General features: G+C 42.3%; 1 protein-coding gene across 1 annotated transcript; it reads left to right on the top strand.

Moving 5' to 3' along the window:
* The first annotated feature begins 242 nt into the window (after positions 1 to 242).
* LOC149284742 (cell adhesion molecule 3-like) lies at positions 243 to 26,193 on the top strand. Its single transcript, XM_089496358.1, has 9 exons — positions 243 to 273; positions 984 to 1,124; positions 1,361 to 1,513; positions 2,208 to 2,345; positions 2,683 to 2,853; positions 15,145 to 15,235; positions 15,906 to 16,078; positions 24,555 to 24,680; positions 26,075 to 26,193. Exons 1-9 carry the CDS (start codon positions 243 to 245, stop codon positions 26,191 to 26,193), a joined length of 1,143 nt encoding a protein of 380 aa, XP_089352484.1.
* Positions 26,194 to 27,861: the final 1,668 nt, after the last annotated feature.

Genomic DNA, 27,861 nt, shown 5'->3' with positions numbered 1-27,861 from the left:
TGAGCCCCCATCGGCAGCAGCGCAGCGTCAGAACTTCTGGGGTATTCTGATACTAAGCGGATACAGGAGTGTTACGCAACAAACAAAACCCCAATTAGTTAACTCAGAGGGCTCTTTAAAATGAACTTATTCCTTTGATCGCTTAAATTGTGAGCTACGAGCTCCATTTGTGTTTTTCCACATCCCGTATGTGTCGAGTCAGTATTACAGTTAATGATACATATTAAGTTTATACATTATTCATGACGGAACATATTATTAGCGACGTGACGTGTAAGTGTTTCAGACTTGATTGTGCGGCAACAGTTCTATGAAATCATCTGAATAATTAAAATATATAAATCATTGAGTATACATACGGTTTATAAACTAGTAGTTCTGAGAGACGTCGGGGTTAGGTATCGCTGCAAAAAAAGGCACAAATTCTTTAATATTCCCCACGCGCCTTCATTACAAATGAATTAAGCGGATTGTTGTCAAGCAAGAGTAACTAAATTCCTGAACTGCTTGTGGCCCTCAAGGGCTGGAATGGAGGAGCCATGTTGAAGACAATATCCACCAGGTCTGTGCTAGATTTTTGTGATATTCAGACACAGAATCTGAAGGATTAATCTATGAAATAACTGAAAGAACTGTAATAACTCATAAAACTTTAAATTTCTGAAGCTGAAGTATGATTTCTCACAAAACGTATGTGACGTAATGTAGCGAAATACATTAATTTTAAATATTTAAACATGCATGGGACCAACGACTGATTAAGGTTGGAATGTTTACAGCAGGAAAAACTGGCAGATTAGACGGGGGCTGAATGGGCCAGATCTTCTGGCAGGTTCTGTGTATTTGAGTCTCCTAACCACTATCTATATATATATATATATTTGTTGGCTTTCACATAATGGAACATTGTTAGTCTTGTTATATTAAAAAAAAATTTTTGCAGCATTTATATAGATATATATATATTTTTTTGTCTTCCATAGCGAGCCAGCCGGTCACATCAGATGAGATTGTCCCCACAGGAGGAAAACTAATCTTGAAGTGCACAGTTGAAGACCATGATCATTCTTCTCTCCAATGGTCCAACCCAGCTCAGCAAACTCTCTATTTTGGGGAGAAGAGAGGTGCGTGTCTGTAAACCCAATGAAAGAATAATTTCAGCGGGGATCAAAGACTATTTTAATAACTTTGATACAATGTTCTAATATACTTCTCCTAGAAGTCATGGACTATCTCTTTAGTTCCCACCCTTGTAACTTTATCCTTGATGCTCTCTTCTCACATTTTTGTTTAATTCCATATCACTCCCCTATCTATTTCTTTTCATTGACTTATGTATAACTTGTATATCAACCCTCAGCTCTTCGGGACAACAGAATCCAGTTGGAACGTTCTACGCACAACGAGCTTACAATCAGTATTGGCAACGTGACTTTATCTGATGAAGGTGACTACACCTGCTCCATCTTCACCATGCCCGTCAGGACTGCCAAAGCCACAGTCACGGTTCTAGGTATGTCTTGTGTTCTTAATAGTATGTTTGTCTACTATGGACAGCGTGTGCATGAATCCATATATCGTAATTCTTACACTTTTAACAATTGAGTTTTTAAAATCTAAACCTTGTCTTTTAAGGTTCATGTTACCCTATGGAAAACTTTAAGATGCCAATGGATAAATTAATATATAAAAAGTTTTAATCTATATACTTTATATACTAGCATCTTTTTTACAGTCTCGACATGGAACACACGCAACTCACAGAGCTATTACACCCGAGGAAATAAGACTGAATAGATGCACGAGTTCACTTTGTGAATACCATTGTTTGACGAGTAATTGCTTTTGTTGATGTTTTTGGTGCTGGAGTAAAGCTGTCACTACATATAAATACTGTCTGTACCTTTCCGTTTCTCCTTTCCTCTTCCTTAGTTACTTTTGGTGATGTTTCTGCTTCTCAGTGATGTCATCAGAGTAATTTTAGACAGGATTTAATTACTTGGCAGTACATAGCCTACATATTAGTTTCCTCGAAAATCTATAAAGATGATGTTAAATTGATTGCTATGGCTGTTATGTTTGAAAGAGCATAAAGCCTTACACGAAATTGGTTCTCGGAAAAGAAACAACTGACAAGGACGTTGTCTGAGATTCTGATTCTGATGGCATTCTAAAATAAGACCGCTTATGCTTTTCTTATTTTGTAGGGGTGCCAGAGAAGCCCCAGATATTTGATTATGACATCCCACTTAATGAAAACGACAATGCCATATTAAAATGCACAACCAGTGGGAGCAAGCCTGCCGCCAACATCAGATGGTACAAAGGCCCGGAGGAACTGACAGGTGAGCAAGTGAAACACGAGTATCCAACTCTGGATACAAATGGGCTGGGGGGGTCACGGCTCAATGGGACTTTGTTTTAAGAACCTTGGAGATAACAGCTACATGGGCCGCATGTTTCTTGCCTGCTGCCGAGTTCTACATTGACTGAACATAAGATTCTCCTTGCCCCGGGACTACATAAGATAATAAACCTCAATGTTTAGTGTCTGAAAGAGAAATGCAATTTTATTTTAGGGGACATCTTAAACAACAACCATAATCAAATATCTGCAATGTACATTTAATTACATTATAATGACCTCAGCTGGGTGCTATCGACGTATTCCTTTTTTCGCAGGAGCGAAGATCAGCACATCAGAAGACACCAATGGTAAAACGTTTACAGTGACGAGTATCATTGAGTTCAAGGTAACCCGGGAGGATGATGGAGCCGAGATCACCTGCAGCGTCAGCCTCGACTCCATGCAAGGAACGGATAAATCCTCCACCCACAAGATCAAAGTCCTGTGTAAGTGAACTCCGCTTTACTAAGATCAGCGATACTATGTTTATTGATTTATACGTTTTGTCAGACCTACCGGCGGTGAACTCACCCGATTTGGATCAAGGTAGGACTGCGGCTCTAAAACGGGGATTGTTAAGCTAAAGCTTCCACGGTGCTCCGCAAGTCGCGTAATGAAGTCTGAAGAAAGGCCGGTTGATGGTCGTTGTGGTTTGTCAATGCCCAGAGAATCCGGATTCACTAAGTTCTCCGATGGTCCAGTAAGTGTGGCCATGGAGCTGCCAGTGGAGCGGCACGAGACGGGAACGTCTTATGGACGTGTGTTATGGACGCTCACGTAACTCGTTAACCCAAAGTAATAAATATAACGGTTACATCAGTTAAATAACAGTTATAAATAGCGGATACTTCATTTATATAAATTAATCTCAATAGCTACATTGCTAAAAAGAACTTAACTATCATCCTTAGATAGTATTATTACTTACGCCTCTTCTGACCCAGCTGAAAGCAGTGAATTTGCATTGTTTGCTTCTCTGTGTATTAAGCATAAATGTCACCACTTCGGGGCACGCAGGCGGGAGGTGTTTGTCAATCAACTGCTTTGCCTTTAAAGGCGTCTTTGTTTAGGGAGCGCTCATGTGGCTTCCTTTCTCTATTCGGAGATTAAGAGCAACCTGCCTGTGAATGGAGGCGTCCTTATTGAGCGGCCGTCCCGTTTCTTCCTCGTATGAGTGACAGCTGATATGAAAGAGAGATGGGTTATTATGTTTTTCTTTCTCTGCACAAATGGATCTACAAGTCACAGAATAACGTGATCATGAACCAAAAAGAGAGAGAATGAATAGTAAATGAATCATGTATTGAAAGGCAGCTGTGAGCAGCAAGGTCTTTACCATAACGGTGTTTACTGGAAAATACCTGTAGCTCGTGAAGTCTGTTAATAGAGACGTTGAGATAAAACCTTTACTAAAAAAAAATGAGTCATTATACAATAATATAACCCCCCCTCCCAGGTTGCATTGACAAAAACCTAGTTTTATCTTATTTTGTTCCGATGAACTCCTTTTTATCTGCAGACCTGGAAGCCGCTGTTGTTGTTGTCAGTTGTGACTTTCCCATTTCTAACACTACACTGAGCTGATGCTTTATGGCAATGCTTAGGAAGTCCATGGACTTCAGTCAGTGTCAGTCTAGGTGATTTAGTCTGTGCCATTCTGTTTGCTGCAGGCAGTATCATAAGGAATCAGGGTAACAGCAGTAGAACACATACAAATGGCTAATTTTATATTAAAATTAGAATTGTTTTAAGAGTCTCAATAGTCTCAAAGCTTATTATAAAACTAGTAATAAAATGTTAGGAGTCCCCCTTTCAGATTTCCGTGGGCACTGAACAGGAACCATTTTGTTATAATCAGCGAGCCAGTACCTACGATATAATGTTTTAGCATATTTATAATAAATGTTTAATGTATTTCGGAAGGTGTTTTTTGTTAGCCCCTCATACATTATCCCGATATTTAATAATACTGCATAAACTACCGATAGAGACGCCTTAACGACAAAATATTATGGTCGCCAGCCACAAGTAGGTGATAAAACCGGGCATTAATTAATAGAATTATTTGCATAATTTCACACCTGTCGTCCCCATGCATCAAGTAATCATATAGTTCTTATCTCTCAAAGAGAGATCATGTTTGAAGTAATAATCCATGTGTAATTTTGATAGGTTATTGCAATATTTAATTAAGAGATTAAATTTACCTTTAAGAAATCCGCCGCCCTTTGATGAAGAGACTCCAAAGTGTTGGAGGAAAAGGAAATGTTGCTCTCAGAATTTATAATTAAAAGATGGTATAATTTATTGCTTTGTGAAAGCGCCGTTCTACGTGGGTGAATTCTAACGAGTGATGCCCCTTGTCGTGTTTCTCCTACAGGAGCCGTAATACCTCTTAGTGGCCCCTCTTTGGGACCCAAATCCCTCTGTCCCTCTCTTTCATAGAACAGATAATTTAATGGCAGAACAGCCCCGTTCGGCCCGTCTAGTCTGTGTTTTTTCCTGCTGTAAAGACTCCATCCTTAATCCGCCCTATCCCATGCATACTTAAACATCTCTCGCTGTATCGGCCTCTACGCCTTCTGTTGGGAGGCTGTTCCACTTGTACCACCATGTCAGTAAAGCAAACCTTCCATTCCAACTAAGCCTCTGACCCTCTAGTTTTAGATATTGGCCTTGTTTTAGATATATATTTCTCGTCTTTTAAAATAAACCTCCGTCTTGTACGTTGTTAAATCCCTCTACGTCTCTCCGCAAGGCTGTTCATATTGAGATCCCTTTTCTCTTTCAACCCCTGATGCCCCTCTTTTCCAGGAGCTCGGAATGTTTGCTCGGTATGAGGGTATAACAGGGTTCTACAGCCCTGAAAGCCCCCATAATGTGTACAGAAACAGCAGGAAATTTATAATTGAAACTAAGTAAATACATTGTTCTTCTAATCAGTTAAACAGCTATTATATCATGTCACATAAAACATCTCGGTAAAGAGTCGAGACATCCATTTTCAGCACAAAGCTTCCTAACGTTACCCCAATTGCTTAGTTTTAATCACCAAATGCATAACATTGCTTTTTTCCATATTAAATCTGTTTAACTTTCCGCTCTTCCCTGTTCTTTATTTGTAACAAACCTCTACAGAGTCTAAACACCGTTGGCCGCTTTTACAACAGTAAGCTGCGAGATCATCAAAAGACATATTTCAGAACACTGCACCCAAAACTAATCCTTGATATATCCCACGTTCAGCTGTAACCGAACTGCGAAAGTTCAATTTCCAACAACGATCTGATTCAACTCTTTTAACCAGCATTCTCTCTAACTACAAATGTTATCCCTTAGGCCTATTCTTTCTTTATTATATACCTAGCTACTGTACAGCAAACTATCAAGTGCTTTTACAGAATCAAAATAGACCACATCTATCACCACTGAACCTCTCTCGGCTTGCCGTCTTTCTAGACACCCAGGGGATTATTTCTTTTGAGAGATAAAATAGCTGCGGTGGGGACGCGGTGATATTGTCGTGCGCTGCGTCCGTGCGTACGATTCCAATGATTATTCAACATCGTTTTATTAGCTAAATAATAGTTTTATTGAATGTTTCGATGAATATTAAGCATTTTCTCGTCTTTGCAGTAATATTTCTCTTGCTAGCAATAGGCATTTTTTTTTCCCCAGCTGAGTTTTCTTTTCGGTGCCCTGTGGCGTGAAGCCAAATGAAATGGAGATTGATGGTTCGGTTAGCTGGGAAGCTTCTGCCGTTGACCTCTCACTAGTAATAAATGAAGAAAGTCGTTCGTTTAGCGCTCTGCCAAAGGCTTACTGTCCATTTAAAAGTGAGGAGGGCAGTGAACTGCTGTGGGGGTCTCATCGCTTAATACATAGGACCCCGGAATATGAGCTATGGCTTGTCCATGAAAGAAACCTTATCAGAAGTCTTTTCATTGAAGTTTGATAATGTGAACCCGAAGGCAGCTTTTTGAAAATGTCTATGGCGTTGACCTATCAGTGCCGGCTTTAATGTCACCTGATAATTGTGTTCCCAGCAAAAATTGTGTGAGCCAAAATTTGACATGACCAAAGAACGATTTCTGTGAAGGGTTCGGGCATCCAAGAGTACTGTGAACCATGTTTCTAATGCCACATGCGGGTCTAAAAGTGTTAAATTCGGCGGTATAGGTGGGATAGGACCTTTAACCCACTTTTTTAAGCGTTTGTTATGTTTGATGTTACCGCTGCCCGCCTCCCACGTAAACGCTTTCCATACAGAAAAGAAAAGCTGACAAAGATTTATTGGCAGGTCTCCAAGCCCGGCTTCTTAAAATGCGGCTTGCCTTCCTTAGTATTTACCTGCAGATGAAAGGGAATATTCCTCCGTGGGAGGGGGGGCACGTTGCGCAGGGTGGGGGGAGCACTCCGGGGAAAATCAATGTGGAAGAGATAGGGAATATAAACACACACACATTCCAAAAGGTTAGACGCGCGGCTCTGGGAGAAGATGAAATAATAGAATAGCAATCTTAATTCATACACGCTGACAAGCAGCGGGAAGGGGGGGAGAGGAGAGAGAGACTGAAAGATGGTATTTGGGGCCAGATCGGCTTTATTCAGTAAATAAAATAAAACCAGGCAGTGTCGGCAAAACTCAATTACGGGCGAATCTGCAGGGTTTATTCACTAAACAAGTCGAGATGAAAAATGAACCGAGTTATAAAGGACTAGCCCTCCAAAGATTTCTCCGAGATGACCGAGATAGCTGTGGGGGAAAAAACTAGTTAAACGTCATGATTTAACTGTGTATTATCCGGGCTTTCCTCAATACATGCTGAAGCCCTGTAAGTGATTAGTCTCCGTAGCTCCGTGTCTCCTCGGGTACTTTGATTATTCATTAATGTGTAGAACGCTATAACTGCCCTCGTACCTCCGTGTCTTAAGTAAAAAAACATTAAGCCCCATTTCTTCCATCTCGCTCCCGTCCCTCGAGTTCATTTCTTCTTGGCTCCTCTGTACTCGCTTTGAGTTCATTCTGTCTCTATTCCTTCATCAGAACATTTGTGTAAAATCAAGGGGGGGAATCAACTGGTTGTCCTTGCTGACCGCAGGCGAGATTCATCTAGTGAACGATCTGTTTTGGGGGTTATATACCATGCGCGAAAAAGCAACGTGGCACTTTCATTGTATGTAGGATGTTCTTATTTACTGAGCACCAACAGATGTTCTTTACAGTATAATAAAGGGGATGCACACTAAGTGCGCTCATGTAATAAGTATAATGGCCTACAGACCCGCAACGTGTAGCTTAGGGAGGCTCGGGTTGGGAGATCGTATCTGTTGCCATAGCCGAGATATTTCTTAGTAAATAGTAAGCACGCATTTCCAATAACTTGAGCCTCTTCCTCTATATCTGTGTGCTTCAGAAACGAAAAACCCATTAAGTGTCCATCCTTGGGACCCCAAATTCCTCTATACCTTTTTCCTCCCTTTGATGGGTATGAGGGCATCACAGGGTTCTATGGCCCTAAAACTCACTGCCCAGTGGGACGTCTCGTAAAATAAAGTTACGGTAAAGTCCTTTACTTTATTACCATAAAGTGTAGGTTTTGTGAAAGGTCTACTTTAAATAATCCTTTATCATAACATTTCTGGAGCCCAAACTGGGACACTTTGATTTGGGATATAGGGCTTTAGGCAGGGGTACCATATCCCGGAGCTTGCAGGGTCGGACAGAGAAGATCAGAGGATCTCCCCAGCTGGCCACATGATCCTCACTGCCCAAAAAAGCTAGACATTGTGGCTATCCATAGGACATTGACTAAAATCCTTACTGTCCTGCAGACGACAGGACATTTGGGATGTATGTTTTCCTGTGACGTTCAGCTACCTGCCCTCCTTTGCACTTTACCTTGGCTGCTCCTGACTCGCTGCTAACAGCTATTTTTTATTTTCTCTAACTAGTCATGCTGTGAATTAACCCTGTCGCGCCAGTCCACCTTTCTTGCATGCCCACCATCTATTCCTCTCCAATGCCAAAAAGCACAAATCCGTCAGACTCCTTGTATTAATTATGCAAATGGAAGGTCATTAGTATGCAAATGGTCTCCGTGCAGCGCAGGAGAGGTCTGTTGTATGCTAATTATTCTCTTCCTCATGTAAATTGGATATCAAGACGACCCCATTAGCTCAAAGCTTGGGGTCAGTAGGGACTCTTTTTACTGTTAAAGGGCTGATCTGAGTAACCTGCCAAAAAAATAATTAGCATACCATATTCCTGCCTAAACACCAGCAACATATTTAAAAATGTCTTTCTTGTGCATAACACCGGCTGGTAAGATTTTTTTTCTTTGTCAGTAGTACCTCTTATCCTTGACACACTAAACGTAACCAAAATAACAATAACATCAGGTTTCGGCACAACGTGCAAGTCTGTGTATTTAGAGAATGGAAGATCTAGGTTGGTTTATAGAATCCTTTTTGTGTGCGAATCCATACTGGACAGAGAGGCATGGCGTCCTCGTTGCTGGCGCGAGCCATCTGTTTGTACGATAGCTTTACTCGGTGATAGTTGAGGAGGAGAAATTCTGTGGCGTACAGAACCGAATACATGGGTAGGCTACCCAGAGCACACCGCGTGCTCTTATTCTTAACATTTTCAATTCTTATTCCGTTTTTAAGATTTGGTCAACTTTATTTTAGGTTTATGTCAAAGTTTGTGCTTCTCTCAACACTTTGTACAGGTGGGCGGAATTCTATAAGGAATCACTAAAGCTCCATGTTTTCTCTGATGATGTCACTAGCCTTGAAGCAGGTCTATATAACGTGATAGAATTTTTTCTGTTGTGGGGGGTGGGGCTCTTATTCTGTGTCAGAACTCATCTTAAGACACTTTTGTCTGCACAATCCTGATGGTATTTGTCACCGAAAGTTTCACGGGATGTATCATCTTAATTAGTGAATGCGTGACAAAATAATAAAAAATAGAAGGTGTTAATGCCCGTGACAATCTCCAGCTGCAACGTAGTGTAAGGTTTGTATTTCAGAGCAGAATATTATCCAAACACGCATCTCGGAGATGTCGTTACAGGCAGTGAAACGCGTGCTCTATTGACTGCGTGGCTTTCTGAGAAACTGTTTATAAATAATTGATCGTTAGCTGTGCATCCGCGATAATTTGGCCGCTCCCCATGCTGTTTCCTCACTCTCCGGAGGATAATGAGCAAAAACCCAAAAGAATCCATGCAACGTAGACCTGCTCTCATCACCAGAGCGTAGAACGTGTATGCGTTTGGATCACTAGAGATAGAAGAGCTGTGTAGGGTTTACTTGCCTAACCTACACATTACCCAGTTCACTATATATTATGGACATCCAACCATGGAGAATCTCTCGGGCAAGAAGTTACGTTGGTATTGTGTACTCAATAACTTAACAAAAATCGTATTTATTTCAAATGAATCTGTCACTTCCTGCTCTCAAGATCTGCATGATTATTTCTCCCCATTGAGGCTCTTTCTCCATTTAGTTGAGTTACCTCTTTGTTCTAAGTTGGTTCTGACAGCATTTGTAAGGGAGGGCAGAGGCAAATGGAGGGAGCCCAAGAACGGAAACTACACAAGTCTCTGCTTCTCATGCCTTACAACCACCCTGTTTTAAGTAGAACAGTCTGTTTTGTTATTGTTCCAGGCCACGTGGGTGTCCTGCTTTGCAGTGGTGGTGATGGACTCAATGGAGAGATCAAAAGACTTCCCACTGACATACCCTTTTACCTTTCAGGAGCCCAAAACGGGGACACCTTAGTTGGGATGTGTGGTTAGATGCAGGTCGTGGCGCTTACCACCTTGCGACACGTTGAAGGAGAGCTTTGTATGCCTGTACTCTGCTTCAGTGCCTTTCGAGGAGGCCACTTGGGAACTGTGATTGAGGTCTTTGCTGCAAAACTAAAGATACAACTGATATAGTTGGCCGGGGCGTCCAGGAGAGATCTTCTGATCTTTGTATTTGCAGGATTGACATCTCAATGACGGCTCACACAAGGGGCACGGCCTATAAAAACAGAACACCGCTGCTTTATTAGACCGCATGGTTACCCACACCTCTAAACATGTTGACCAATGGGAATGCTGGAGGTAAGGCTTCATTGACCTAAAAATGTCTCTTAATTTTAAGCCTCAAAAGCACAAGCTATTAGCAATCAATAACACTGTTACTTGCACTGTTACAGTAGAACATTGGCAGCGTTGGCCTGTTAAATTAAATTTAACCTCTTGCTTAATGGTGGTGGGGGGGTTAAAATCTCTCTTTGATTAAACGGCAGGTTTTGGCTCATGCGTGCCGTGTCTGGAGGGTGCCTGGGTATAGGATATAAGCCAGACTGCCAGGTTTCTCTGCTCTGAAAGATGTTTGATAAGCGATTCAATTTCCCTCGGAGTTAACAGCCATGTCCAAGTGACTGATAGTCAGCGTGTGCAAGCAGCTTGCGCGATCTTAGCCAATTTATATTGACCCGGGAGGCTGAAAAGCATCTTTATTTTTGCTCTAAAACACCCCTCGGCCCCAGTCAGAGGAGACAAAAATGCGACATAGCCTTCCTTGGCTAGAAAGAGGTTAAACATTTTGCATGTCTTAATGTCTACGTGAATAGGAATGCATATTTAAGTATATTTTGGACTTTGATATATAGATATGATGTATTTATGTTTTGGTATATTCTCTGTGTTAACTCATTTTATGCCTGGGATTACCCAAAAAGCAGACATAGGCATTGACATGGTTCGTGTTCCAAAACAGTAATAGTAATGGATAGACTGTCAGACTGTCAAAATACATACGTACACTTGTACACTGCCCTTACAAATGCCTGCCCATCTACACACACACACACACACACACACACACACACACTTACTTACCTTTACACACACACACATTTACACACACAAACATCCTGGCTTACACTTGTCCTTGCATCCACACACTTACTTGGCCTTGCAAACTCTCTTCCCTTTCTCATAATGTCCCCCTTCTCTTTGACCCTCACCTTTCTCTTTCTCCCCATCTCCATCATTCATCTCTCCCCCTTCTATTTGACTCCACTTTCTCCTTTTCTTCCTCTCTTCTCTGTAGCTTCCTCTTCTCTCCTTTCTCCTCCTCATTATCCCTCTCTTATATCTGTCTATCTCACCCCTTTCTGTCTTAATTTCTGTGCGGTGTGCCCAGCTTTGCTATTGGTTGCTGGGTTATGACATTGCCTCTTTATTTTGGGCTGGTTGGAAGCAGATCCATGATCTCCCCAACAGGCCCTGCTCCTCCAGTGGGGGCAGTCTGGAGAGACGGCAGAGTGGTGGGCACAAATTATGGAGATGGACACCTTGCCGAATAGCCTACAGCATAGAGATATGGAATTTAATGGCACATAAGACCCTAGGCCCACCTAGTCTGCCCATTTTTCTTGCTGTAAAAGACTGGCTGGGAGGCTGTTCCAGTTATCACCTCGGTAAGGTGCATTCCATCTGACTCTCTTGTTTCATGTTATTCTCCTCCTTCCATCCTGTACTTTGTTAAATTTCTTTATGTATTTAAATGTTTCTGTCCTCTCTCCAACAAGCCAGGCACATTGAGACCCCTTAGTGTTCCTGATTTTTTTTTTTTATCCTGCATATAATTCACCGTTTCAGTAGCTCTTCTCTAAACTCTCTCCAGAATGTCTGCATCTGTCTGGTTTCTTCAGAACTGTATACAATAAATGGAAAAACAACGAAAAAGGGTGCAAATAAAACAAAGTGCCCCCTGCCAATGTTCCATGTGACACATCCTGTGTGTTTAATGTTAAAGCAGCTTCGTATTGGGTAGAGCTTTGCAAAGTGAAGACAAAACATTTCATAAAGTGAAATAGATAAACACATGGTAGTAAGATGTGAAAAGCTTTCACTCGGTATGATTGGCATGGAGGGCCAATAAGTCAAAGCTAACCTGTGTACTGTGGGAGGGAGATGTAGTCACATTAATGATGGGTGCCAGGAGGGCATGTGCTTGGAGCAAAAACCAGGCATAGATTGGGATCATCGGAAGCCTCTTCTGTGCTTTCATGAGTCGCCCACTGAATCGGTGTCATCCTTCAATCTGTTACGGGAGTGAGAGCAGTGTTGTTGTTGTTGTAATTGAAGTTATGAAAATGTGAAGCCAACATATTAATGGAAACTCCTTTGCTCTTAAGCCACCTCTCTGCTGTCTGACTTCTATACTACGAGAGGCTATAAACCGATTGCAGTGGATGCCCCGCTTCCATCTAACTATCAAGCAGGGGGTCACAGAACACGGTCCCTCCTGGCATTTCAAATGTGCAACGGAGGTCGCTTTTCTAGGTGTGGAAGAGGGCTGGGTGGTCAGGAAAGCGCATTACCCTTAATCAGCCCAGTTTACCCGCTGCACTGCACCCATCAGATTGGTGTCTACAGTTTCAATCAGCAGAAGGGTTGAACTAGATGAACGTACGTCTTTCTTCACTAATTGCCGTGTCCCCCCACATGCCTGTTTGCCTCTGTCATTGTGGGAGTTTGTATTACATAAGTAGAAGACCTAACGACACGACAGAACTCTACAACACATTATGCAAGTGTCTTGTTTGGTATCTTTTTGACGTCAGGCTGGATGTATAAAGAGTGATTCCGGATCAGAGCTAAAACTGAAGCAGTCAGCAGGAATATTATATTGCTTTCCGAGGTAATTGCCCCATATTTATAACCTCTCCTCAAAGAATCCACAGAAGAATCGTCAACAAAAGACCTACTTAAAGCAAACGGGGAATGATTTCACGTGTAAGCTCAGTGACAGGTGCTTGGGCATCTCTATTAAACGAACTGCAAACGTGCGAAGGATTCATCCACAAAAGCTGCTTCTGTTTTGTCGGCTATTTCTCTGGTTGCTGCAGAAAACATCCCAAGCCTGTGGTTCTTGAGGAAAGAGCCGTAACTTCATGAGGCAAGAGGGTCAGGTGCCGCAAGGTGGGGGGTGCACTTCAGGTGTGGATGTGTCAACAGCGAGGGCTGGTAGACATCATGATACAAGCAATGCTATGCATCTGGGGAATACAACTGTGTGGTAAAGTTAGGAGATGGATGTCTGAACTGAGATCTACACTGAGACTTTCTATGCAACATTATGGCTTATTATAATATATTTTGACCCCCTTTCATTTCCTTCCTTTCCTCCATTCCAACCCTTCCAGCCTTTCTCAGTTCCTTCTGCCAATTGCTGCTGGGTTTCATGTGGTCTCTGGACAATATAAGTAAAGTGCATAATCTTCCTTCAGGGATGTTCTTTTGTGGGATAACGAATCTGATCATTTTCACCGATTTATAGGCCTACTGTACTTTTTTTTTTTTTAATATATATATATTTCTGCCTATTGCACCCTTTATAATAAAAGCTAAAACAAGCTGTTGGCTACCAAACTGTGTTCTAAAGCTCCTATGGTTACCCAAAGCCCATGCTATATACTTACCATTTCCTTAACATGCCTCTAACCCACAACGAGTGCACATACAACGTGCAAAATTTCACTTTGTAAATCCAATGACTTCGCCTCTTTGCCCCAAACATGCATCAGCTTGTCTTCCGTGTCCTCGCCCAGACTGCCGCTACACCCTTGAGTAATGCGCTATTTTCTCACGTTTCCCAAAAGCCTGACACTTTCTAGCTTCTGCGTATGATAAAAATCGGCCTTATTTGGCCGTGCGTCTTCGGTGTCTTATCCCCAGCCGCTCTGACAACAGGAGATTTATGTATTTGTTCCAAAGTGTTAAGGATCGGATAAGTTATCCGCGGCTCTCCATACAGTTCTTCATAAAGCATCGGCACTTAGCAGAGGACTGGGGAGGTGTGAAGGCAAATACCTAATGCAGAATGGATTTAGTGGAAGGTTTAGGAGAAGGTTTACGACCAACCGGGCATATCGTCGGATGAACCAGAAAGCGAGTCTCGTTTTAAACGTTATATAAACAACACTCGATAGCATCAGCCTGTTGCCTTTCCCAATAAACAAGATAGAATGACCATTCCGTAATTGGAGGACTTATGCGTTCCGATTAATGCCTCACTGACCAGTAATAGGTCGAACCTCATGGGTAACGTTATCTGTAGTTGGCTTAGACAATATAAGCCCGCAACGCTACATCCATAGATCCAACGTTGGGTAGGCAGAGACACCAGCACTCTAAGGGTTGGCCAAGTCCGCAATCCAAAACGTTGGCCCCAGGCTTTCTTTAGATCGCAGGATCTGCTTAAAGAACCCAGAGAAAATGCGTACTGTTCGCGTGACTTCAAGATCATCAACAAGAGACGGCAGCCTTGATTCAACGTGCCAAGCGTTTGCCATTCATCACCAGGAAATTTATTGTCAGAAATGAAAGCCTATAATCGCGTTCGTTCAATGAGCTGAGATATGAGGTAGACACACGTTGTGATTTTTCTAATTAAAACGCTGAATATTCTCTGTTACCTCCCTTTTTTTTTTTTTTTTTAAAAAAAAAGGCTTTTCTATTAGTAACTTTCTAATATTCTTTGTTTAAGTTCTCAACAAAAGTTAATTTGTTGTAATAGATTGTTAGCTCTGTGGCTGTCTGTGTGAAGCCCGTGGGGTAATTGCTTTTTGATTTGTATACGTTTCTATAATTTTTTAAAGCACGGATTATGTTAATTTGTGACAAGTTCTTTTCTTTCCTCTTTTTTTTTTTTTTTTGTAGACAGACCCACTGCAAGGATCGAGTCTCGGCCACAAATGCCGAGGGAAGGAGATAAGCTGCAGTTGCAATGTGATGCCTACGGCAATCCAGAGTGAGTCGAGTTCCATCAGAGAGTGGATAGAGCCCATGTTGCCTAAACTGCCTAATCTCACAACTGGAGGTGTCATTTCTGTCTGCGTATATCTCAAACTGCACTCACTGACGCTGTCTGTATGCCCGTCACCGGCAATACTCGCATTTACTCGCATTTTCCCCTCCCCTTCTAACTGAGCTCTTCTACAAGTTCTCTCTCACACCTCCCACCGTTTCCTACGATAATTGTCCAATTTTTTGTAATTATACTTTAAAACATGCAAATGTGAGTACTTTGATGAATTAAAATGTACTCGTTTTTATGCTGTAGCCAGGAAATCTCGCCTGTCTCTGAAATATAGTGTAGTGTAATATGGTGTAATATAGTGCAATAGTGACTGCGTGTGAAACCAGGTTGGACCATGCCGGTGAAGAAAAAGTCTTCTGTCCAAGAGAGGGTTGGAAAGGCGCGAGATACGAAACCAGCCTGGGTTAGAATGCCTGGAAACTTTTGGGTTTGTCCTCGAGTGGTCAGTGGTAGCTTTACTCCTGAAGAGGGGCCACCAGAATGTTCATTTGCCATTCTTATTCATCGGCTGTTTAAGTGATTATGGAGCAAAATGTTTTGTTTCACCCATTCCCATAAACCACATATTGTACTGAACGTCTGTTCATTGCCGCATTTGCAGGCCTGAAATTTTCATTTGGGAGCGGGAAAACGGAGACCTCCCTCTGTCCGCAGCCTACGATGGAAGCACCTTGGTATTTACCAAGCTAAACAAAACTGACAGCGGAACCTACATCTGCAAAGTGTCCAACCGCTTGGGGACTTACAGCACCCAGTACAAGCTGGATGTGAACGGTAAGGAAATCCTCTTCTGCTTTCTTGCCTTCAGCACAGCGATGATGTATTGGGGGTCTCGATTGTCTGTAATGTACCTACAGGACAGTCACATTAAGGTGATGCTCTGCCGGTCTGATGTTGACCAACAGTGGATCATAGGAATTGTAGTTAGGGTATGTTTTTGCTTAAGGTTTATTAGCCTATCAGTAGTAAGATTGATAAATAGGATAGAGGTAGACCTATAGGCTATGGGTAAATTCACATATTCTACATTTATTAAACTCACGAACACTTATGGAAGTCCCGCAGGTTTTACTCGAAGAAAATTTGTTACTGAAAGCCCAGAGAAGCCGTTAGATTAAAAGCTGCTAGATTTCAAAGAACTCACTTTGTGTCTCCTTGGTGAGATTCCCCTCCAAAAAAAGGTGGAGTTTCCCCTTTTAACTCCTGAGTGTGCACTTCAAGCTTCCAAATGGTCACCTATAGACAACTATTAGTGTCCTGACTGGACGTTATACCCTCCTCATTCAGTAACCGATGGAAACATATCTTCTGCTAATGGTTCTATTCTCAGAACTGCCACTTTTCCCAAATCTCACATTTTATACTGTACGTGCGTAATGGTATTTTCCGATTTTAATAGTTTAATAGATGTGGGCTACAAGCCTAGCTAACATCTATCTCACACAGAGAGTTAACGCTCTGCTCTCACGTTTTGCAGGGAGACTCCCCCTGTTAAATCGCTGATTCCTACTGATTGGTTCACGTAGACTTAGTAAGTCCTCTTCTGATTCTTCTTGACAGAAATGTCTCCCCCCGCTGCTTGTTTAAGTGGACAGAACACAATAATAAGTTTTTCGCTTTTGAGCAGCTTAAGCAAACTTCCCACATTAAGGACAAGGCTTGTTGGAATCGGTGTAGTCCCTCGGCTTAGTCTTCTAGAGTATTTAACCTCTCGCAGTCGGACTAACTCCATCATGGTTCCCTTAAAATTGACTTAGAGGCTGGGGTATTGGTACGCTCGGAAGTTAAGCAATTTACAAATGTCCAGAGTTATTTTACTGGGCATGGATCTGCCATCCAATTCGGATGGATTCGGACTCTGAGTATAGAGATTTTGCTAAACTCTCCTTTAGAGCACCTTTGGTGAAGGAAGATGATTTACTTCTTAGAAACTATATTGGGATTCCTGATAAATAAGAGTTGATGGCTCCTGAAGTGGACCCGGCTTTACTTTCTATTACCGGGAGTAATGTATCTGCTGATACCATACCATCCCAGCTGACCCGCGCAGGTTCATATACGCGTTCAATCCATGTATTCTAACTGTATTCCGGTCCCAGTATTATCATTTCACTTTATCACACTATTTTAGACCTCAACATTTTTGCCCCCCCCCATTGCTTTTCTCCTCATTCTCCTTTTCTTTTCTGTCCTTACTTTCCCTCCTGTCCCTCTCTCCTCCCCTATAACCATAAAAATGATAAAGCTTAATCCTGTTTCATTTGTGTCACAACTTGGTTTTTCTGATTAAAGAAAAAAAAAATCCCGATTTCTTTCCATCCCACCCCACGGTATATTCTGCAGTGTTGGAAACGATCCAGTCAAAGAGGTGTTTCTGATTGTTAGCGCTCTCTGAACCATCATTTTGGCAAGAAACTTGATAACAAAAAAAGCCAACTCTTTGTTGCACTCTCCAGCCCCAGTTGGGGTGGAAGAAATAAAAATACAGGAGGACAGGATAAAATCCGTGTAGCACCAGAACCCAGACAATTGTTTAATCCCTGGTTGCTTCCTGCCTCGAAGTCTTATCACAGGTACAAGGTCGGACCTTCTCCGTTCGGTGATGCGCTATTCCCTGGCTGTTCTTATCTTGCCGCCAGCTTCCCCTCTCCATTTATTTCCTCCTCCGCCTTTTTCCTTTCTCTCCGTTCCTCAAAGATTTCATCAGTTCCCTGTAATATTTTGTTTATCTCAGATGCCTTCTATTCTCAGAAATACCTCGTTTTAACCCTACACAATTCTGCATGTGTCCTGCTTTCCTTAGAAACCCTAACAATGTTTTTTTCTCAAATATCATTCATTTCTAGATATAAGGGATGTTTTTTTTTGTTTTTTTTTTTTTATCTTAGAAGAGGTTTGAGCAAAGCCTGCATAACGTATTACTTTTGCTGACTTGGACCCAACTTCAGTTTTGATGCCTCCTACTAAAGCTTCTAGAACCTTACGTAATAGTCACAGAGATCGTGTAACCATGAGAAGTAGTGATTGCTAGCATTGCTCCTCCAAGAGGCTCGGGATGCAGACCTTCTAAGGTTTATACAAATGCTGCCAGATGAAGCCTTGCTATATAGTGGACTACATAAAAACCATGTTTGCAAATAAAACAGCCATTGAAAAACACCATATTTCATGGAAATTGGTTTTTAAATTGAAAATATGTACCAGTAACGGGCATTTTCTAAAGCGGTACCCATTAAAAACAAATTTATAGCAAAGTTCCCCAAAAGAAATGTTTGAGTCTGACCCAGTGTGAACGTCGCATGGACGGGACGAAACACACGTATAAAAAAAAAGTGTTTTATTTTTCAGAAGCTCCATTTGTATCCGGTGCTAAAATGAGGGCAGTTCCAATTTCTCCTGAACCGTTTAATTTTTATGTTGCCTGGTAATTATCATTCTTTCTCATTATCTCTTTTTAAACTAATTATACTGCCAGCGTTAGCCAAACAAAGCATCAAAAGATAGGCATTCCGAGCGAACCATCTCCATATACATTCATACGTTTACAAACGGTCTTAGCGGAGGAGGATATACGGAGATGAAGAACTCGACCGCAAATGGAGACGTTAAGGCGTGTTATGAAAGAATAATTTAATTACGGAGTTTAATTATCAGCAATCAATTCAAATAACTTGATTGGAGAAGATTGTGATTACATGTTTAATCTGCTCGGAATGTTTCAGGGAAAACAGGGGAGGGGTAGTTCGTGTTAAATGAGGATCATCGTAAGGGGCAGAAAAGTCCCTGACCTTGACAGCTGAGCGTTAATGACAGCAGAGGGTGAGTGGATGTGACGTTCGAGACGGACGAGGGGAATCCGTAACCAGCCACTTTCCATATATTTCCCTCTGCCGCTGATCTGGAAATAGGATATTAGATTGCAAGCTTTTCTTGCCATGTTTTGGGGCAGAAGGGCGACAACAGCATTGGGCAACCCTAGACACTGGAGGACATTTGGGCCAAACGCTTGCTTTGTCCGCTAAGAACCTCTGTGGGCGATGTATAAAATAAAGGACAATCTTCCTTCCGCGTCGCTTCCGCATTGTGCCTTGTTTCCTCGCGGTCCAGCCCCCGAGCCGCCTCGTCTGGTTCTTTGTTGCGCCTCATTTGCTCCTTGGATGCATGCCTTTTACTTTCATCATTTTGCCTCTATAACTGTATGATGTGCAATGTCTTGTTCTGTACACTGACTGCTATGGATGGTTCCGTGTTTCCCTCCCCTGCCCCTACTCCCCCTCTCCCCTATTTTTCTTCTGTACGATTTTGAAAAAAAAAATAAAGGACAATCGTTTTAGGGGGCAACCAGTGGGCCGCCCTCCCCTCTAGAACAAAACAAATACCTTTTTTTCGTTTCGGATTTAATGAGTGGCAAGATAAGTGGAGCAGCTTCTCAGCTGATGTAATAGAGAACTTAAACATGCATAGGATAGGCATATGGCTATCGTGACATCAAGACAGGACCAGAGACTGATTACGGGTTCAATCTTTTCTAGTTTTTACTTGATGGGCCGAATGGTTCTCATCTGCTGTCAAATTCTGTTTCTATAGGGGTGGTACGTGATGGGGAAGGGCTGCTGAGCAATAGCAATGATATTATTTAGCGCTAATGTGGGGACATAATGGGAACAGATATAGGAAAAAGTTATAAAGACCCATAGAGTTATAGAAAGGGGTGATATGGAGTAATCCGAGGCTTTAAAGCGTGTTTATGTGGAGATGTCACAGGATGATTTAAAAGGCGCACCACTAGAACATATCGTTATTGGTGGTGTTTACACGAGCAATGAAATATTCTGGAAGCCCACAAAGGGTGATAAATGGATATTATAAATGAAACAATACATAGAAATAATTATTGTTAATTAGGCGTTCCATCACATTCAGAACTTTGAAGACGAAAGAGAACATTTACGGTGACAAACTGTGCCACCTCGCATACACTTTCCTCGAACATAAGAAATCTTGTGCACACAAGCCTCTTCATTTCACGCCTAGAATCTCGGCAAATAATTTGTGTATCGAAGCGACCCTGTTATGTGTAGGCCTGATAAAGGAACCCATTTGGGTTATCAAACCAAAACAAAAATCCCATTAGATCAGGCCCTGGCTGCCCCGTCCTATCTTACTGCGTTCCTAATTAGAACCAATGCAACGATCATCATACTACATAATCAATTTCCCCCGGCTCCGTTTCCTGTCGCTCTGCTAATCAACAGAACAAAACCTCTTTTCTTTGAATACGTTTGTGTATTAAACAGCGAGAAGTTGGCATCGATTTAATAGCGCTTCCCTTCAAGTGCTTTCAGAATTTAATTTGTCCAACAATTGTTTAATTTAAAGAGTTATTTCTGCCCCCTCCAGAAAAATCAATGGAAGAAATGCAGGGGAGGGCGCCACCGGGAAACTGCTTGAGTTATTACCGTGAATCCTGTTTAACCCTGTCCTGTTTGTAGTGGTGTGCCTAAAATCACTGGTTCTCACACTTTTGCTTCCCACGGTGAGTAAAAAAGAAACTGATTAGCGAATTGGATGCAAATCCTGAGCTGGCATAATAACCCGGCACGCTGTATATCTTGATACTCTTGCAGACTGTGACCCCAAGAGGGATGGGTTGGAATAATGATGGGGTCAGGCTTTGGGCCGGCAGCCATGAGCCCCTTTCCAGTCGAACCTCCCTCTCTTCCAGTCAGAATTCATCTGGCCGTAGATGCGCCTTAAATACTGTCTGTAGATTGAAAGGTGTAATAGATCCAGCGTCTTCCGCGGACCATACCCAGAAAGGCCAGACGTCTAATTGTTACCTACACAGGGTTGCTGAGGAATTGAGGAGTGTTTTTGGAACACGGTATTTCTTCATCAATAGGACTCCGTTTTTAGATGTTAGTTCGTCGGCCTTGGTCATGCCTCGTATTACAGAAAATTCCACAAGACCACAACTCAGAAATCTAGAAACCTTCAAGAAGCGTGGCTGGCCAGCAGATCAGACTGCTGTATTAACGTATACCACTCCTGCTAGGAGGCTGTTCCATTTATCTACCACCCTCTCAGAGAAGTAAAACTTTTTTACATTCCACCTAAGCCTCTACTCTTCTAGTCCTGGATTCCGAGCTCTTGTTCTAAAATTGAAGTATTTAAATGTTTCTGTGACGATACGTGATCGCCACGGTTTGTATATCTCAGCCAGCATGCGATTAGTAAAAGCCCATGACTTAGGTGGTCTACCTTGAGCGCACCAAGCCAGCCATGTTGGTCCTAAGAAGTTGAAACATTGTTTCCGTTCGTACCCTCAGTTCCTTCTTCCCATTCAGCGGACACTATGGAGTATTCACCTGCCCTCAAGGAAAGGCTAGGGTCTAAACTTTATGACTGCAGAGAGGGGCGATCACTTTATTCAGAGTTCATCTGAGGTTCTCCGATAGCCCGAGCTTTTAAAGGTAGCTTTTATCATTACATTTAGCCCAGAAATGTAGCCACCGGTCCATCTTTGCTCAGCAGTTCCTTAAAATGTAGCTTCTATGCCTAATGCTCACGAGCCTTATCGGTTTCGTTGGCGTCAAGCGGTGCGCAAGTGGACTGATTATGTGGGAGTAAAGTATATTTACTTCTATATATATAACCACAGACCGGCAAAATGTCTAATGTAATGGAACACCGACGTTTTAGGAGTGTTAAAAGCTTGTACGACTATGGATTATTTATTTTTTTTAAAGTCTAATTCCCGTTTTTTTTCCATTTGCTTAATTTTCGATACTTCGTTCTTGTTTGGCCACTAATGGCGTCTAATTAACTATTTATAATGAAATGCGCCATGCTTTCTATCTCCTGAGTGACTTCTTTGAAGCTTTTGCCAAGGGTCGGAACAAAGCACCGGAAAGTGTTTTGCTGCATATATCACGTATGTCCCCATGGCAACATCTTATGTTTAAAGAGTGTGGGGTCGGCCATCTTGTGAGCTCCATGTATTGGAATGTTTTATTTACACCGCTTTTTATTATTTCAATATTTTTCATGAAAAAGACCTTTAAAATAGACTAAATTGTTCAGGAAGGCTGCCATCAGAGGCTGAGTAACAGTGGGGAGGAATAGTCTCCCAAAACCAGGAAACAAGAGGTTGTAATGGCTACATATTCCTGGGGAGAGTAGCCCCTATGCTTTATAATGGGCCATCAGTCTCCTTTGTGCTCCACGGGCCGATTGGGGAGATCAGAGTTCTCCCTTTTACCCGAGTATGATGTCATATACTGGTGCTCGGCATAAGGGACAACAGCCCAGGAGGTAAGTGGAGGGGGGGGTGCTGGGGCAGTGCTCTGGATCAAGCTTATGGGCAGCACCCATCAAACATCCGTCATGGCTGCCCCCAAATGTACCCACAAAGACTATATTGTTCGTTCTCTTATCGGCATTAGATTTATTTCATATAGTGAACAACAAAATGTGATATTTGGGAAAAGTGGAAGATTTGGCGTAAGGTAAAACCCAGAGAAGGAATCGCCAAGTAGGTTTCCGGTTCTTTTAGGTGGATAAGTAACATACCCCAGCGGCTGGCCATTTTCTGGACTCCGATTACAGGTTCTGGATAAGCCCACAGACCACAGCTCCTAATTTTTATTGTTTCGTGATTTCTGGTTTAAAAATCTGTAAAAGTATAAAAAATTTATTAAAAATTAAATGTGGTTTGACTATACAGAGAATGATGGGTAAAAAGCCCCGTGCGTGGGGCGGTATCATGCATATAAAGCATGATTGCTATGGCTTTTTAGATTGAATGTTATAGATTGTTACATTAATACATCACACAGCTCTTGTGACATGTTTGACATCATTTATCTGAAACGCCATTATCACTAGTCCTTAAAGAGTGCCTGTCATCAAGATTGCAAGTATTTCCATGCAATGTCACTTAATGAGCATATCCCGTCAGCGCTCGCCCCCGTATGCTAATGAACTGAAGATGCGACGGTAGTTTGGGAATTTTGTAATCTCAAATTTTTAGCAAGCTCCCGAGGATTGTTGTGTGGTATTTCGGAAAGAAAATGTGGGGCCCGTGATATAGTTCCAGATGACAGGCTCGCTTTACGGCAGCTAGTGAATAATCCGCGAGCAGATAGAGCTGCTTCCTTAATAATCCTGCTGACCTCCATGAATAACATTCGGTGTCACTGGGTTTGTTGGCTGCTGCCACTCTTGCTAAACCCGTTGTCTGTCATTTTACCAAGTCTCATTTTTCCCTCCCCATGCCTCCTTTCACTCTTACCACCTGCGTACTCTCCTGCCGCTGTGTGCCGCGCATCGTCCTGACCTCATAATCCATCCGCAGACGGCTTGTCATTTTCTCAAGGTATCCGCTAACTTCACGTTCCCTTACTGTAGGTGGGAGGTGTGCACGTGTGTGAAAATGGAGGCCAAGCCTTCACACGCTCCTGACATGTGCTCTGCGAATAGGCAGACAGTCCCGTGTTTGGGATGCACGAGGATCGGGTCGCTTTATTTATGTCATCATCGGCTTCACTAAAAATCTGTGTGCCATTAGAATCTATCGCAATCCACAGCAGCATCAAAGTGGTGAACAGCCCACTAATGGTGCTCCATCCTAATGTAACTTAGCGGGTGGAAACCGTACTCTTCTCATATAGGAGTGAGAGGCCAAAACATGCAGCATTTCCCATTCCGTTTGTCCAAACTGGGATAACTGGTTAAAGCGCCAGTGACCGGTGTCATTGGAATGGGGCACAAGTCTAGGGAGAATTGGGATTATCTGCCACACAGAGAATTTTCTGAAGACCCTGATGTATGATATGCTGTGCATGGAGCTCCTCATCCATGTATCCTGCGTGCCCCGTTCAGACACCATGGAGCTGTTCTTCTGTTATATTGCCACTTGTGCTTTTTCACACCTTCTCCGCAAAGTCGTCTCCTGCCTGTTTCCTTTTTCCAAAAGGTTATTATGCTTACTTTGGATTGTTGAAAACAATTTGGCCATTCTATATGCCATTCGTTTCTGTGTAAGGTCCTTCCATTCCTCCCCGTCCTTCGATTGATCGTTTTTCTCCTCCTTTCTCTGCTGCTTTAACATGCTTTTCCTTGGGTCCTCTCTTCCTTTCAAGAAGTTTGATCCTGTTATGTATAGCTATATATGTATGTATGTATGTATGTGTGTGTGTGTGTTCAGCTCTTCTAGTCCTTAATATCCCTTGTTCTTATCTTCTGCCAGACCCAAGTCCAATCCCCTCCACATCAAGCATTGACCATGCCGTTATCGGAGGAGTTGTTGCTGTGATCGCCTTCATCCTGTTCTGTCTGCTAATTGTTCTTGGACGCTACCTGATCAGACACAAAGGTAAGACCCACCAACCAACTCCTAGTCCATTGGATTAGGGGCAAAGATACATTTGGCAGGTTATTTATTCACAGTGCTAATAGAGACTACGGAATATAGACTGATAACAATTGTTATTCTCCCTGATGTTTGTTGGATGGCATCGTAACATGTATGACAAGTCTTTGTCTTCTCCTTGTGTTAGTGACACTTCCAATGTACGTGATGTAGAGAGTCTACGTTAAAGTAGAAGATGCAGCTAAAAGCCAAAGTTAGTTTCTTATTTCCCGTAAACGATCTGAGTGATCCGTGCTCCACGTACAATACCCTCTGAAGCCGTTATTCTTCTGTAAATTGAACCCTTCCTTTTCTTCTAGAGAGATAACCCTGTCCACAGAGCTCGTTAGACTTCTGTAGTTCAGTACAAGATGGTATATATACATACAATCGGCCATATCTGTAAAGCGCATTTATTGACACTTATTGCTCCGGTATTCCTCTTTATAAATACGGTCTGATGTATGAGCGAGGAGTTCACAGCCGGTGCGAGGTAATCAAGGCTTCCGAATGTCACCTGCGGCTGTCTCTGGCCAGCTGGGGACAATCTATAGGTCTCTGTAGTCCTGTTTGGTTTGAGCGGTACCGGCCTCACAGCAGTTTTTTGTAGGGGGAGAGACCGCAAACACAAGTCAAGTCAGAAAGATTGACGCAACAGGCAGAGATAATCCGCGTTAATTTTAGCTGGCCGAGGTCACAGCGGGAAATCGCTGGGATCAGTCAGTGGGGAAGAACGTCGTAGGTAGGGAGCAGGAGCTTTAATTGGCTCGCATTGTTAGTCACAGGTATGGTAGGTTCGCTGAACAGCAGATTCAATATTAATTTACGACAGGGCTCTGTCCCCTCCAAGGCCCCGTCTCCCTCCCTTGGCCGTCTCATACAATCATTGAGAAAGTATATTTAAAAAATCCTAATTTCTGGTAACCTGCTCCTAGTAGTTTTATTTACAGACATTTAACCAGGCGAGACAAGATCTAAATGTAGAGAACCAGTAGATTTTTCAACAATTACTGAAATAGAAGATTAAAGGAAGGACAACACTTACAATGAAGCCATTTATAGCTGTCCTCCGGTGCGTGTTAAAAAGATTGATGTCTCACAGAAGATATCTTATGAGACGTTTTCCCATAACGCGATGTCAGTATGGCTTCTGCGCCTGAATGTCAAGGTTATTGATCTAGGTCTTGGCTGATTCTAGATACGCTGCCCCCGACTGCATGCGGTGGGCTATTTTGTCAGGGGATTTCACAAATCCCTCACCCTTCACAGTATGTCTGTTTGTATCCCACTTCTGCCACCATCGAAAGATGAGGATCATAATGGTGAAGCCGCAGTGTATTCTGTCTGTCCTTTCTCAGGTACTTATCTTACCCACGAGGCAAAGGGATCAGATGACGCGCCAGATGCCGACACGGCCATTATCAACGCGGAAGGTGGTCAAGGAGGGTCCGACGACAAGAAAGAATATTTCATATAAGCTCCTGATAACTCCGCAACTGCAACAAGGTCAACACATTATACCAACAGCGCTGGCAGACCGGAAACTCAAACCAACCTTCGATAAATCTGATACACGCAGACTCCTCTCTCTAAACGAGACCGCGAAGGAAAGACGGAACGAGAGAGAGAGAGAGAGACAGTGAATGCAGAAATCATGCTTCTTAAATGAACTTGTATAAAAGTTATTACTAAAAACGTTTAAAAAGTTAAAAAAAAAAAAATTTGCTTGCTTAAATCTACATATCTTCAGTGAACGCACTAATCTAACAAACATAATAATCGTGAGTTAAGACAATTTTTTTGTTTCTTTCCTTCTGAAGTGTGTAGAAAGTTTTATGTTTTTATAATTTACGTTGGAATGTTGGGTGGGTTGGACGGGGGGGTGCGCGGGGTGAGAGGGTATTTAAATCTGTTGATTGTTCTGTTTGCCGGGTAAATAAAGCAGGTAGGTTAGGCTTTTATTTTTTACAAGGATGGCTTGTCGTTTTGCGAACTATTTTGGTAGTGACTTGTTTGTAGGACCCCCATCATCAAAGCTTCCATTTACAAGCTGCACGGCCTCTTTGGGGTTGGGGCTGAAACTGAAAGGTTACGTTTTTTTCGGATATTAACCTGTTATCGACCAGGAGCTAGCGTAACCCAGGCTGGCAATTTGATTGGTGAATTTCACAATGGGGTCTGTCATATTTTTGAACCTTCGAATCTTAATGTCTGGTGGAATGACATGCTTCCCGTTCGTTTGCCCCCCTGACCGTGGGGGAGGGGGGCAGTTTGCTTAGTGGTGTCTATATAGAGAGGCATTGCATGCGTTGGGTCATCCCATTCCAACAAGCTAATGACCACAGGCTTGGAGGCTATATGGTTAAAGGGCAATGTTTCTTATGTTTAAGATGGCAGATGGCACCTTCAGGTTTCATCCATAATAACGGGATTTATGAGTTTAGCGCTACTTAGCACGCGCGGGGCCCCGGCTTCACCCAAATGAATGCATCATTCTTCATGAGGCAGACATAATAATATTAACCAATAAATCTCTATATTGTCATCTCCTGTATTTATCACGCTTGGCATAAATTGGCTTTATTGCCGTGTGATTGCTGCACTGTCCATCATTTGTCATTTTTTAAAAAAAATTATTAAAGTGTTAGTCTTCTATATTTGGGAATCCGGTACGTGGAAATAAGTATGTATACGTGTGTGTATGTATATATTTATATCTGTGCGCGTCTGTATGTGTAACTGCACACAAAGATATTTACTTTGATTCTTAACATATATCCATGCGCGTGTGTGAATGTATATACGCTATATATACAAATCCAAAGCCTTGCATGTTAAGTCATGTGTACATATGTTAAGTTTGCTCCGTGCGGAACACGTACCTCTGTATAAAGTTAACTGCCTTGTATAACATCAAGACAATATTTATGACAGCCATTAAAAGGTAAAACCCACTGCCGATAATATTAATTTTGGTTATTTGAGAATTTTAATACAATCTATTTTAATCTATTAAAATAAATGTTTAACCCTTTTTGTGGCCCCAGGGCATTTTGAGTGCCCTTGTACATATGTACATAGGAGGAGCATCCGTTACCTTTTCACGGTTGGATAGAAAGGGGTGAAACGGGGGTAACAGTCAGTG

The sequence above is a fragment of the Sceloporus occidentalis genome, unplaced genomic scaffold (assembly GCF_023333645.1).
Source record: "Sceloporus occidentalis isolate IW3139 unplaced genomic scaffold, rSceOcc1.0.p SCAF_89, whole genome shotgun sequence".
NCBI classification, from domain to species: Eukaryota; Metazoa; Chordata; class Lepidosauria; order Squamata; family Phrynosomatidae; genus Sceloporus; species Sceloporus occidentalis.
The sequence above is the reverse complement of the archived record's forward strand: the minus strand, read 5'-3'. Positions and strand labels throughout refer to the sequence as shown.